Source organism: Lotus japonicus, chromosome 4 (assembly GCF_012489685.1).
Source record: "Lotus japonicus ecotype B-129 chromosome 4, LjGifu_v1.2".
Taxonomy (NCBI): domain Eukaryota; kingdom Viridiplantae; phylum Streptophyta; class Magnoliopsida; order Fabales; family Fabaceae; genus Lotus; species Lotus japonicus.
The window spans coordinates 15,392,187-15,407,202 of record NC_080044.1 but is presented as its reverse complement, the minus strand read 5'-3'; the positions used below and the strand labels follow the sequence as shown (position 1 = coordinate 15,407,202).

General features: G+C 36.4%; 2 protein-coding genes across 2 annotated transcripts; one reads left to right on the top strand and one right to left on the bottom strand.

The window, feature by feature from the left end:
• Positions 1-1,340: 1,340 nt before the first annotated feature.
• Positions 1,341-5,887, top strand: LOC130714327 (probable disease resistance protein At5g66900). The gene is made up of 5 exons (XM_057564228.1): positions 1,341-2,204; positions 2,907-3,316; positions 3,595-3,959; positions 4,442-4,716; positions 4,858-5,887. The coding sequence occupies exons 1-5, from the start codon at positions 1,562-1,564 to the stop codon at positions 5,697-5,699; spliced, it is 2,535 nt and encodes an 844-aa protein (XP_057420211.1). The 5' UTR covers positions 1,341-1,561; the 3' UTR covers positions 5,700-5,887.
• Positions 5,888-6,593: 706 nt separating this feature from the next.
• Positions 6,594-11,093, bottom strand: LOC130714328 (serine/threonine-protein kinase SRK2I-like). The gene is made up of 9 exons (XM_057564229.1): positions 10,582-11,093; positions 9,601-9,675; positions 9,423-9,524; positions 9,260-9,313; positions 9,039-9,131; positions 8,670-8,762; positions 8,126-8,230; positions 7,941-8,039; positions 6,594-7,352 (listed from the first exon to the last, which is right to left on the bottom strand). The coding sequence occupies exons 1-9, from the start codon at positions 10,756-10,758 to the stop codon at positions 7,059-7,061; spliced, it is 1,092 nt and encodes a 363-aa protein (XP_057420212.1). The 5' UTR covers positions 10,759-11,093; the 3' UTR covers positions 6,594-7,058.
• Positions 11,094-15,016: the final 3,923 nt, after the last annotated feature.

Sequence of the window (15,016 nt, the reverse complement as noted above, 5' to 3'; positions counted from 1 at the left end):
CCACTCCCTCCTCCTCCATCAATCCAAACAAAGCCTTAAGAATTTGTGGAAATGTTAAGTGAATCAGAGGATTAGATCGACATATATAATAAGGACTTGTTTAAACTCTAATATTAAAAAAATCTTATTATAATAATGAGATAATATAATACTAATGTTACTTAGTATAAGAATTAAATTAAATGATTACTTTTTATAACAATACCCTTATTTAATTGAATTTTCTATTTCTTTCCATTTTTTATCAAAGAGAAATGGGTAAACTAAACATGTGTAACTATCATGCGCCAACCAGTAGCATGGCACCACCAGTTTATCAAAGAGCATAGCATCTACGACCTCTGGTGGGGGAGACATGGAGGTGAACTCCAATGTTATCTAATTGACCATGACGAGGCAGAGCGCCTGCCATCTTGTTAGTTTCTTGGTAGTCATGTTGATTTATACAACAATAATCCAACATAGACATGAACTCCTTGCAAGCAGAGATCAAGTGGGGTTGAGGGTGGAAAGGCATATCCTGCCTATTTAATAATCCAACGACAACCTTTGTTGATTGCTGCTTGGAGGCCATGAAGAGCACCCCAAAGCTTAGAAAAAGTAATACTACCCCTCCTAACTCGGTTGAAAAACCAAAGAGCCCTTTACCATTATGGTGCCTAGCCACACCATCAGCAGAAATTAAGCATGAGCTTGTAATAGCACTGCCATCCGTGTAAATTTTTGTGATATTGGAAGGCAGAGGCGACCATCTTAATCTTTGGGAGTAAGATGATGACTCTCTCTTTCTAATTTCTTTTTTTTGAAAACTAGTTCATTCAATTAAGAAGAAACAGGCGGCATAAAAGCCATTACATCGGATTGAACTAAGCCAAGCAGTTCATGAGGAAGCTCTCTTCCCATTTTCTTAATCATTAATGATACACATAAATTATGAAAAAATGGATTAAGAGTAGTATAATTTTAAGAGTTTAATTAATGGATATGCACTGTCAGTGTAAAACAGTTTTACACTTGCAATCAATCACCACATGTCACGTATGTGAAATAATAACTTTCACCTTAAATTTTAATTAAGACAAGAATATATTCGTTGATGTGGTGAAATTTAATTGGGTGACTGTGTAAACAAAGTTTACACTGACAATGCACACATATTAAATTCTAATTTTAAAAAGTTAGTATAAATTGTGTACAAATTTAATGCTACTAGTACTATCCCCTAATATAAATCACATTTTTATAAAAAGTTAATATAAACCACATTTTTTTAATGTGTGTCGGGTAGTTATTTGGTTCTTACTTCTTAATCAAGAATGGAGGTAAAGTGTTATTTTTGGTGGTACCTTGATAACCTTTTTGTATTTAACAAGGAGGAGCCAAGTTCAAGCTTCATTACTATTTGCTTGTTTTTGGCTGTTTCTCGTGTGAATTACTCGAGAAAATCATCTCTTGCAAACGTGTAGCTTTTTCCAGTTCAGTGTGTGTTTTTCTCTGTTCAATTCCAAAGAACTTGATCACTCCCACTGAAAACAAACCTTAGCAGCTCAGAAAGAAAGCCATGGTGGTCGGAGATTTATTCAGCGGCGGCGCCGTCGGAGCAGTACTCCAAGAGTTGCTAAAATCAGCTCTAGAACTCATCGACAAAGGTCGAGATTTCAAACCTTCCATTGAACGAAACATGGAGACTCTAGATGCTTTAACTCCTCTGGTCGAAGAAATCAAGCGATTCAACAACGAGTTGGATCGTCCCAGAGAGGAAGTGGGAAAATTGGAGAGTGAGATTATTGCCGGGAAAGAGCTTGTGAACAAGTGTTCCAAGTTTCGGTGGTGGAGGTTGGTTTCGTTCCCTCGGTACCGTGATAAGCTTCATGCGAAGGACAAGAAGCTTGTGAGGCATGTTTCAGTGGATATGCAGGTTCAGATGGCGAGGGATACGAAGGAGACGCTGTGTAAGGTGAGGGAGATTGTGGAGATTCTGATGAAGGAGCTGCGTTTTGGTGGGAATGGGGGAGTTTTGTTGAGGGGTTTGAGTGGGGCTCCTGAGAAACCTGAGTTTACTGTTGGGTTTGATGAGCCTTTGAGGAAGTTGAAGATTGAGCTGATTAAAGGTGGAGGTGTCTGTGTTTTGTTGGTGACTGGTTTAGGAGGATCAGGGAAGAGTACATTGGCCAAGAAGCTCTGTTGGGATGACCAAGTTAGAGGTATCAATTATCATGCTCTTTTTTTTTACCTGAAATTTTCTATGTTGGTTTCTTTAATTAGCAAAAAAGAATATTGCTTGTATCATGTAGATTTTATAGCATGTTTGGAAATGTTTCTATGATTGATTCTGAAGTCAAAATCGATTCTGAGAAGAAGTTTCTTTTAGTAGCTTCTCCGCGTTAGAATTGATTCTGAGAAACAAATAAGTTGATCCGAGCATGCTAGTAGTATGCCAACATATGATATATTAATTACTAAGTATGAAAATCTAGGGAAGAAATTCCAAACTGAGCTTAACCTTACTGAGAAACAAATAAGTTGATCCGAACATGCTAGTAGTATCCCAACATATGATATATTAAGTATGAAAATCTAGGGAAAAAAATTCCAAACTGAGCTTAATCTTACTGGAGCTTGTTCTTTTTCCCCTCCAATTAAAAGTGTTTGTTAGGATTGAAAGGGTAGGTTCTTTTTGCCATGTTACAGTGAAATAAAGCCAGCTCCTTGTTTTTTTCTCACCAACAAACTTTAGAGATTAAAAACAGAATTTTTTTTAGGTGTATTGTTTAGTTATGATAGAACATATCATTTGTCCAAGTCTTAATTTACTCTTCTAGTCTAGTGAAATGATCTCTTACTCATGTGGCATGTATTCAAATGTAAAATGGTCCTGGGTTTAAAAAGTTGTTTGTTTTGTTTAGGCAAGTTCGATGGGAACATCTTCTTTGTGACTGTCTCAAAAACACCCAACTTGATGACCATTGTCCAGACTTTATTTGAACACTGTGGACAGCAGGTGTCTGGGTTTCAAAGTGATGAAGATGCAATTAACCGGTTGGGACTTTTGCTGAGGCAAGTTGCAGTTGGGGGAAGTCCAATATTGTTGGTTCTAGATGACGTTTGGCCTGGGTCTGAAGCCCTTGTTGAAAAATTTAAATTCCAGATACCAGATTACAAGATTTTGGTTACTTCAAGAGTTGCATTTCCAAGATTTGGCAATCAATACCACTTGAAGCCACTTGATCATCGTGATGCAGTGTCCCTCTTCCATCACTTTGCTGAACTCAAATTTACCAGCTCATACATGCCTGATGAAGATCTTGTCCAAGAGGTTCGTTTTGTTACATTGCAATTCACTCTTCAATGTCTATCACTTCATTATGACATGATTGAACGTTATGAGTCAATAGTTTTTTGTCTTTTTGAATTGATTTCGTGCTACATTTTCATATTTACAAAGTAATGCTTGATAAAAATGATGGTTATCAGAAACAACTTAGATCCTTGTCTCCCCTGAAACTAATAAGTTGAGTAGAACACTAGCAACCTTGCTATCCGAGTCAATTAACTTGTGTAGTACTGATTTTACTTGCTTGCACTGAAATGCAGATAGTGAGAGGTTGTAAGGGCTCACCTTTGGCCCTTGAAGTCATTGGTGGAACTCTGTGTAATCAGCCTTTTGAGGTCTGGGAAATTATGATGGAACGGTTGAAAAGTCAGTCCATTTTCAAGTCTAATAATGACTTACTTAGTCGTCTCCAGAATAGCTTGGATATATTGGAGGGTGAGTCCTCCAACAAGGAGAAGGAATGTTTCATGAACCTAGGGCTATTTCCTGAAGACCAAAGAATCCGTGTGTCTTCCCTGATTGACATGTGTGCTGAACTGTATGGACTAGATGAGGATGGGAAGAAAGTCATGAACATTATCCATAATTTGAAAAACAAGAATTTAGTCAATGTCATTGTTAGAAGGTAAATAGTATTTTTTCCCTTTCTTATTGACATTTAGTGCTTGAACATAATCAAAGGAAGCTAAAATATTCCATATTATAGAATGATTTATAATATTTTTTTAATCTTACATACATGCTTTTGGTATTTAGTTAAATGAACTACATAGATGTTACAGAATTCAGTGCAGGAGTTTATTCTTTCATTAGTAAGGATACTTAGGAAAGATGTAATTTTAAATGCATTTTTTCATGGCATTGATTTTGAACAGTCTAGGAATTTCATATACCAAATTGTAAAATAATCCTTTCAATTAATTAATTTGTCGACGGCCCGGCATCTGTCAATGATTTAATAGAATGTGTTTGTGATTTTCTGCTTGTCAATGTGGAGGCATAGAACTGAAAAAATATAAACTACAATATCAAATAGGCTACATGTTATGGATTTTTTTAAAGGGTATTGGTGATTCCCTTTGTGACTAATTTCTGCAATTTGACCAGGAAAGCTGCATTGGACACAGATTTGAACTACAATAACCACTTCCTCACGCAGCATGATCTCCTTAGGGAGCTCGCCATCGACCAAAGCAGTCAAGAACCCTTTGATCAGAGGGAAAGACTGATAATTGACTTGAGTCGAAATAATCGTCCTGAATGGTGGGTAGGACAAAATCAACAAGGTATCATTTCCCGTGTATTCTCGTCATTCTTTCCAATAGGGTGGATGAACCAGAAGCAAAGACAGGTGGTTGCGCGTACACTGTCTATTTCAACTGGTTTGTTTCTCTGCCTATTACTTTCTCCTTGTTCCTGAAATTATATACCATGTGCACAAATGAGAAATGCCAATAACAACTGGCCTCTGTTGTGGCATTCATAATCTTCCATTCTTAAAGTTTATAATGATTTTTTTGCAGATGAAACATTTGATTCTGATTGGTGCAGCATGCAACCTAATGAAGCTGAGGTTCTGGTTTTAAACATTCGGTCGAGCGAGTACACCTTGCCAGAGTTCACTAAGAAAATGAGGAAACTGAAAGTTTTGATAGTCATAAATTACGGTTCTCAACCTGCTGAATTGAACAAATTTGAGCTACTCGGTTCATTACCTTACTTGAAAAGAATTAGGTTGGAGAAGGTTTCAGTTCCTGAGCTATGTGAACTGAAGAGTCTGCGTAAATTATCCCTTTATATGTGTAATACAAGGGAAGCTTTTGAAAGCAGTTCTATCCAAATCTCAGATGCACTGCCACATCTAGTGGAGATGAACATTGACTATTGCAATGATTTGGTGGAGTTGCCTCCTGAGCTATGTAAAATTTCCACCTTGAAGAAGCTTAGCATTACCAATTGTCACAAGCTTTCTGCACTACCCCAAGAAATTGGAAAGCTTGAGAATTTGGAACTGCTAAGGCTTAGTTCCTGCTCTGAGTTGCTCGAGATTCCAAAGTCCGTTGGAAGACTTCGTAAGCTAAGCTGTCTTGACATCTCAGACTGTGTAAGCCTTAAACATATACCAGATGACATTGGGGACTTGCATTGTCTTAAGAAGCTGTATATGTTGGGTTGCTCAGGGTTGAGTGAATTGCCAATCTCGGTGATGAACTTTGGAGAGTTAAAACATCTAATCTGTGTTATCTGCGATGAAGAGGTGGCTGCTTTGTGGGAATATTTCCCTAACCTTCCCAATCTGAAGATTGAGGTGTCCAAAAGAGATATTAGCTTGAACTGGCTTTCCGGATGTCGTTCCAAAGACTAAGTTTCGCTTGAGTTACTCAAGTGGCTTGCAGTCATGTAAATGTTTGAGGCATTGTTGTTGTTCCTTATATATGTTACCTTTTACCATCAATTTTTTAATGTAATTATCATGTAGAAACCGGTGATTGGTTGTATATAGTTGATGATACGGTTAATCCATTACACTTATATTGTGCAATTATTTTGGCATGATGACTTGTCACTAATTTGGAAATGCGATATTAAGATGCATAAAATTAGTCATCTGATTCCATCTTCAATTATGACAAATACTTTCATAATCCAAGTTTTCTCGGCTAAAAAGGAATGAAATTGATAGGCTACTCCTTAACCACCAGGAAAAAGTTGCTAAAGTGAGGTCATCAAGGCTTATTTGTAGTGTGTTTTCTTAGCAAACGTACTGAAGAAGTATCTATTTTGGTTGCAAATTCACTTGGACTGTGGAAAAGATATTTGCCAATATCTTGTTTCCCATTTCAAAATACCAATAGATAACATATTAACATTGCTTCTTCTCATATGGATGAATGGATGGTTTCGACATGAGAAGGTTGGAGGGCTTGGCCCCTGAGGTTGGTTTCTCCCCTTCAAAGCTAATTATGAAGCCGCATTCTTGACGCTCAACTTGCAATTAGTAGTGGAATACAATTTAGAAGAGTAAAAAACTAAAATGGATGCAGAGCAGACGAGTCACCTTGAGTTAGGAATAACACCAAAGCCTCAATTAGAATTTAGAACTTCTGTAATGTTTGGCAAATGAAATTTGCAACATTAATACCTATAGTGAATTGCACCGAGACAGCGAACACGTACAGCACTATGTGCCATCAGAAGAGAGCAAAATAGATCGAAATGGTATGCATGAATGAAATATGAAATATGCTACAACACAAGATACCAAATTACAAACACATATACTAGCAAATGTAACAATTATGTCCACTGGAAACTTTTTACATGGAGTATGTGCATATAAGCAGAGGGACATGAAACACAATTCTAGCCACAAGACAACAAAAAGCTAATGTAAATATAATATATAAACTATAAAGCAAGTATTCACCAGCAAGTGAGGGAAGGATAAAAACTATTTCTTCCCACAGCCACCAACCCTTCTAGAATGTAAGAAACATCTCAACCCCACAACAGAAACAACACCAAAGGTGATACTGATAAATGGTGAGGACGCTGGAATCTCCAAGAAGCAGTGAACATATAAACTAACATGAAGAACTTCTTTGTATTATCCATGCGAATCTACCGAAAATGCAGGGACCACACATCTCTCTTTTCTTGATGCTGAAAATGGCATCACTCCCAACATTAAGATGATGTCTTTCATGCGCTGACGATAATTAAATTAGTATATGGCATACACTATCTCCCCACTGCTATCTATATCAAGCTCCGATTCAGAATCCAATTCGTCAAAGTCGTCATCCATGTCAATGTTATCCATCATAAACTTGTCTAAAGAACAGGCCCCAGCAGCTGGTATGGTAGCTTCTGAAATTATCTGCATGATCGTATCAATGCTCTGCATGGGTTGGTCTGGCTCTTCAAATTGGTTACTCATTATCCTCTCATCCATCAGGTCAGCAGGGAGCTTCTTCCGAAACCATTCATGTTTCCAGATTTCAGGCATTGTGATTCTCTGTCACATAAATGTCCAAATGCATAAGATTCAAATAAGAGCCTGTTTGTATGCAGACCAAAGAGCACATATTGGAGCTTATCCAGTATTTTTTCTAGAAGATAAGCTCTAATAAATGCTTTCTTCACTGAATCCAAACACGATCTAAATGATTTTGAATAGCCGAATAGAAGTTAAATCCCTACATTGCAAACACTCAATAGGCTCACAATATGTATTCAATATTTTGTCCTGTTTTCAGTTATCATATTCTATAATAACAGATGCAGCTCTGCCTGTAATATATTCATATACTACATGATAACATACAACCTAGCAAGACATAAAATGTAATATATTACAACAAATTGAGTGAAACTTCTTTAGAAAAGCAAAATGCCCAAAATTATGTCAAAAGCCCTTCAAATTGTAAATATCCATTTCATGTGATATCACATGAGCTCTCAAATAGTGTGAGATAAATAGCTTCTAAGAGGACACTCAAGTGGTAGTATACAAAACTGCATTTGAAGAACCTATAATTACTCAGATGTAGAGTGTCAAATTTAGGCATGCAGAATTAGGTCAGTTATTTGAAATAGAAATTACCTCTGCAGGGTCAAAAACAAAGATCCTGGATATAAGGTGGCGACACTCTGGAGATATTTGAACAAAGTCTGGAATGGAATACTGGACACTCAGAACTCTCTGCAAGATAGCAACCACAATAAGTTATGCTCAAGCAATCAGAGACCACTCATGAAGAAAATGAGCAAATATACAATCTGATCTACCTGAATTGTCTTCCGGAAATCCTTTGGTTCATTAGGATCTTCAAAAGGATATGCTCCCACTAGCATTACATATAAGGTTACTCCACATGACCAGACATCTGCAATCTGATATTAAATACACGAAAACATAAAAACAAAATTTCACTACTTTCTTATATTTAGAACTTAATATTTTTATTGATCTACCAAAACAAAATAAAAAACCTCTCACGAACTTTTTAAGCAAAAAAAGATCAGGATGCAAATTACCTTCCATTTTCTTAATGATAACATACATGATATGTAAGGTGTCAACTAAATGAATTACATGGAAATGACAACGAGAAAAGAATTTTATTTGGACTGGAGACCAAAATGACCATTGGGTTGGAAGAGAACAAAATGACTATTAAAATAGCAGAGTTTTAGTACCTTATAGCACAAACATTCAAGAAGACACCAGCTGACAAATTTTAACTAGTTGACAACAACTTCCTTCATTAAATTAAATGTGACTGTAATCTTTTACAGAGAAAGAGCAATACCATGAAACTAAATAGTTTACCTTGCCATCATACTCTTGTTTCAATAATACTTCTGGAGCAATATATGCAGGAGTTCCCACAGTTGATTTTGGTTGTGAATGAAGCACTGAAGACTGCAAATAACAATGTCAAATTATCAATCAGATAGCAGGATATAAAAACGATCTAAAAAAACTTAGATAAAAGCAATTAAAACACAATGATGAGTGTTGATATATTTAAGGGCTTTGAATCTACAGGATAGTTGAATCGATGAATCAAAAGGACAGTAAAATTCAAGTAACTAGTATGTGTTTGGATCAGATTATTTAGGGGAAATAATTATTTTGACCACTTCTTGAAAGAAATTCAAGTAACAAACATGGAACTAACACCATGAACTAACTCACCTTTGAGTACCCAAAATCACATATCTTCAAACGAGGAGTCGGGCTCCCATCCAGCAAAGTATTTTCCAACTTCAGGTCCCGGTGACATACTTGCTTCATGAAGAGACATAGAATACAGAAACGTCAAATAGAATGATCAATTGACTGAACATTACCTACATTTCAGTGTGGGGAAAACAAAATTTAAATCAGACAGTGGAGAAGGGGAAAGGTTCAATTACCATTGCATGGCAATAGCTGACACCAGATATGAGTTGTTGAAAGAAGAATCGAGCCTGCATCGTAACAACAGGTCACCAAGTTACATAGGTCACAGATTATAAGTGCAAATACATTCTTTCAGTGGATGACAGGTACAGACAAAGTAAACAAATTAATGACAACCTCGTCTTCGGTAAAACGCCCAGCATTGCAGATTCGCTCGAAAAGTTCTCCACCAGAAGCATATTCCATTACAATGGCCAGATGAGTAGGTGTTAAAATGACCTGAGTGAAATGTAATACATGTGATTACTCTTCTGCTGTACAGATAAGATGTAGAGATATTAAAAGATATACTAACCTCCTTAAACCTAACAATGTTGGGGTGTCTCAGAGATCTGTGATTAATGATTTCTCTCTTGACATTTTCATCAATCTGTAACACACAATAACAAGATAGAAAAATAGACAAGTCCAGCAATCCATCAGTCATAGTACAAAGGTTCCAAGGAAAAATGACAACAAACACTGCATGATAAAGCTTCACCTAAGAAACCACAGTTCATTGCAATTCGATTGTGAATCTCTAAACCAAAAATTAACTTAAACCACACTGCCATCCACCAATTGAAACACGAAATGAGTAAAACTATGTTTGGATATACGGAATCAGTTCAAACAGATATTAACACAAATTTCAAGACAAAAAATGTCAAGGGAACTCTTTTTGTGAATTAGAATGAAAATCCGTTCACTTACATTCGATGTTGTCAAATAGCGGATATCGCGGCACTATATTGGAGCACTCTGAGGGCTCACCGCTATCCGCTATTTTCCGGGGCTTGAAATAGCGGATTTTTGGCTTTCTGCTATTTTCCGCACGGTCCGCAATTAACAACACTGGTACACTCATTTGTTACTCAAACTCAGTTGTTATTCAAACCCAACTTAAATGACCAAAACCAGTAACCCTTCAATAAATAAAACACCCTTGAACCTATTTCCCCTCATAAATCAAACTCATCAATCACAGCAATCTACTAACAAAGAGATTATTTATTAAATTAAAAACGAAAATAAAAATAAAATAAAAACATTTTTGCAAAAATTAACAGACCAGTCCTAGCAAGTACTGCAACAAATATAGAAACTCAAATTTTTTCTATAAATAGCATCACACGTGACCTCATCAACGACCAAAACTCACCCAACACAGCAATTAAAGCCAAAACGATCATGTGATAAATTTAATTTCCCTTTACTTTTCCATCACCGAAAAGTGAACAAGGAAAAATTTACCAAAATTAGAGGCAACAGAGAGAACAAAGGAAACAAGTTCAACCTTATCACCGCGTTCGATATACTTGACGGCAACGAGCTCCTTGGTTTGCTTATCCTGCATCAGCCTCGCCACGCCGAAGTTCCCGGACCCGATATCGCGAACCAGATCGTAACGGTCGCTGTCGTGCATGATCGGCATGTCCATGCCTGGTCCAACCGTCATCGCCGCCCGATCCATCAAGAAAACCCGAACCGGAGGAAGAAATAACCAACAACGACGGCGGCGACGGTGACTGAGTTTGTTCTTGAGCGGCGGCTTGAGTTAGTTAGACGGTGACCGGGTAATACGGCATCGTTTTCCGGTTGAGTGGGAGTGAGTGGTGATAGGGGAAAGAGAAGGAAAGAGAAGAGAAGAGAAGACTTTTTTTCTGTGTGTGTGTGTGTGTGAGAAAATAGAAATGGTGTTTGTTTGGTGAGGGAAAGGGAGAGATAAATTTGGGGTTGAATTGAACTGGATTGGGTTGGAACGGAAGCAACTACTGCAAATTGGTGAAACCAACGGCGACGTTTTGTTCTGTGGGTTCTGCTGCTGCACTCGTAAGCAATCTTGTCGTCTTACTCTTTTTGGTTTTGCAACCTACTCGTTTAGCAAGTTGGTTTTTTTTTTCCTTTCTCTCTCTTTTTTGTTTGTTAGTTAGATGGAAGGATAATGTGCAAAGATGAAAGAAAAAAAGGTTTGTAGTGACCGGTGATGATGAAAGTTGTGTGTGAAAGAGTTAGGGTGTGTTAGGATTTCAGTTGAGATCAATTTGAAAATACTTTCAATCAAACGGAACCTAGGAGTCACTTTCACATTCGCATATTGGAATTCGTGTTTTTCAGTTGAAACTATCTTGGAACGCGTATGAACTGAAAACCAAACACACACTTAGTTTTAAGGTATAATGTGAAATCACTTTGAATTGAGTAGAGTGAATTTAGTTATAAAGTTAGAAAGGGTTAAAACTTAAAAGTATTCTCAACTCAACAGAACGAGTGTTTGAGATCAGATATGAATGAACAATTAAGATTTAAGAGTATTGGAATGTGAAATGGAGAATTACAATGCTTCAAATGTGAAAGGGAGCTTCAAGTTTTGTTCACATTGAGTTTAATTTATATTTTTCCATTTTTTCCTTTTAAAGTGTGACGACTTGTACGAACTTCTAAACGTTTGCTTTAATGATGCCATCAACGCAAAACTGAGCATTACCAACTGGACCGCAACTCCCATTTCAAGTTCAATGTATCGCAATGTACCGTCACACTATCCGATGCACATAAATATTAGTTGAAGCAAAATCCAAACATGCAGTGAATACTTAATTTTCGGTTATTTTTTTAAAAAATAAGTATATTAATACTTCTTTGGGGTGGCGACTTGTACGAACTTCTAAACGTTTTCTTTTATGATGCCATCAAGACAAAGCTAAGCGTTGCCAACTGGACCGCAACTCCCATTTCAAGTTCAATGTATAGTCACACTTTCTGACGCACATAAATATTAGTTTGAAGCAAAATCCAAACATGCATTGAATACTTAACTTTCGGTTACTTTTTTAAAGCGCACAAAATGGAAGCCCAAATAGCAAGCGATATAGCCCATTTGAGACCAAGCACCTCACCAAAGACTGGTGAGAGCAAACAAACCTCTGGAGCTGTTGCTTTGCAAGTACCATACCATCACCGGTCACTGACTCGTCAAAATTGATCTTGTAAACCCCATCTCGGGGATGCTACCAGGTAAAAGGTAATATACGTATGGATTGGGCGAGCCCCTGGCAGGGCAACGCCTAGGGTTTGCCCGCCCGATAACGGGTCACTAGACCTTTGGGTTGGGCCCTAGCCAGCGAGGCCCAACCAGCCCATTAGAGAAATTAACATATGGGGCCCCAACTCTCATCTTGTAAATATGTAGCGGTTACCAATTGTAGGGGACTTTTGGCTCATTTGATCAATACACTCTTGAAATTCAGTTATTTTCTCTCTCTATTCAGTTACTCTCTCTCTCTCTCTAGTGCAATCTCTCCCTCACTCTAGCTACTACCCTCTCTCACAATGTTCGTAGTAAGTACAACGTATTTGAAAGAGTTTAATTTATAGTATAATCATTTTTTACTATAATCATTTAAATATATAGTTTGTAAAATTTATGAAAATAACTTATAATTTAATTACAAAATATTTTAACCTTATGTTGATAAATTTCTCAAATAAATTTTACATATAAACATTTATATTAAATTTATTAAACTTATTTTAATATTGTTTTATGAATAAGTACTTATATGATAATGTTTATTGATATAAGTAAAGAGTTTAATTACTTTGTACTTGTAACGTAAAAAAGTTTTATATAATCATTTAATTAGAATCCATCAATTTATTATATCATAATTAAATTCAACTTTTAAACTTTTTCAGATGTTAAATAGTGAAATGTATGTATATGTAAAAAAGTTACACCATGAATATATTATAAATTAAATTCATAAGACTAAAATACCCTAAGAATTGATTTGGGTGTATGTTACTGTCATGGTAGAGACACGACCACGTAAGGCTTTTGTCTTCTAATGTTAAAAATAGTAACAAAAAGAAAAGAACTTTTGGCTTGGAAAGATATAAGAGGAGGGTCAATGTGAAACTGCTTAGGAGTGGTTCATTATTGTGTGGGAATTTAAATCGGACGGTCATTGATTGTTATTGGTAGTTTACCTACCAGTCCTTCATGATAAGTTTGGGGGAAAGGATAGAACAATGAAGGCAGTTTAGGTAGAGATGACATGGTCAAAGGAGATGAGAATGTCTTTAATGTTTGTCCGGAAGAAAATGTCATTTTCAGTCCACAGACATAAGAAAGGCTTGAAATGCAAAGCAAGAAAAGTTTCTAACCTAACCTCAAAGGGTTATTAGTAACAATAATACTAAACTAGTCCTGATTCCTACCTCTTAAAAAGGAAATAAGCATGAGGACAAAGCTAGTTGTTGACTTAAGGGTTCATGAAAGAAGACAATGATCAGCAAAATATCTTCTGCACATTTTGATATCTTAGTCTAGGCGAAGATTTCAGTACTAGCTTTTTGAAAAAGCACTTTACTTGCTAATTTAAAACTCCAAAATGGAAAATGTTAATAGCTAGGTATGGCAGCCTCAAATGACCTCCATGATTCACAACTAAATAAACATTGAGTTAGTTGATTATGACGATTAAAATAAAGTCTTAACTTATCTTATGAGTTAGCTGAGCAAATGTAAAATGTACAGAGTTAATGATTCAAAGACTATACAAATAAAGTTACTATCTTGCAAATAAAGGTTAAACATCTTCATCGTTATTCTTATCAAACTCTATAAATATAGGTGTAATCATTTCATAATTTAAACATTGCTCATTTGCTTACATATTATTCTTCTAAACTTTGTAATATCTCTCTAATCTCAAGATAACTTGAGCATCGAAGAGCCTTTTGCAAGTATACCACCCATCGTTGAATCTCACAACCTCGCTGCACTCTCCCTTATTCGCCACCGTGTACCACCACTTCTAAAGAAGAAGTACATCCAGAAATTCTTACAGGAACAATGAACTATATTTATTTTTCTAGCGGCTAAAATGCAGCGTTTTTGCTTCTTGGAAATTCCAACTTGTACATATTCAACTTTGTTTTCTGGGTGACTCGTTTTGTTAATGTGGGCATCGAAAGGATAATTAGAATTCACAGAGAAAAATTATTGGAGCACTAGAAATATGGAAAGGACTAAGGTATGGAAGTATGGAACTAGGATTTTTTTCGATGTGAGTATAATTCTGACCAAGGCCTTATTGTTAAATGGTTCATCCTTAGTAGACCACTAATTATTTTTGGTCATGAAGTAGACCACGAACTTTAAGTAGGTAATAATATTTTAATGGGCCATAGCCTAATTTTCAGTGTATTGTTTGGGTGTATTGCGACCAGAATTTTGGCCCTGCAGTGTTACTAATGGGCTTTATATCTGAATTGAGTTTCTAGCCTGGGAATTAAATTTCCCACCCTACACAAACAATTTCCCACTCTACCCAATAAATTAAAACTCCAGAATACCCCCTTCATTTTAAACCCACACCCCTTCCCTTTTACCTTTTGCACTTTTACCTGAATTTAGAACCCGGAAGAAATAAAATAGGTACCGGGAATTAGATCCCGGAACATTTCATAACTTAGATTATGTAGTAAAACCCGGAAAACATAAATTAGGTTCCGGGAATTATATACCAGAACGTTTTCGTAAATTCGATTATGCAGTATTCCGGGTTTTGGAATTCCGGAATCCATATTTATTGTGTTATGGGTTTTAAATTCTCGGGAGTTTTCGGGATTTAAAACCCGGAAGCTTGAATGAATGGGATCCGGGATTCCCGGAATGCAACTTGACAGAGTTTTCGGGATTACAAATCCCAGAATGTACTAAA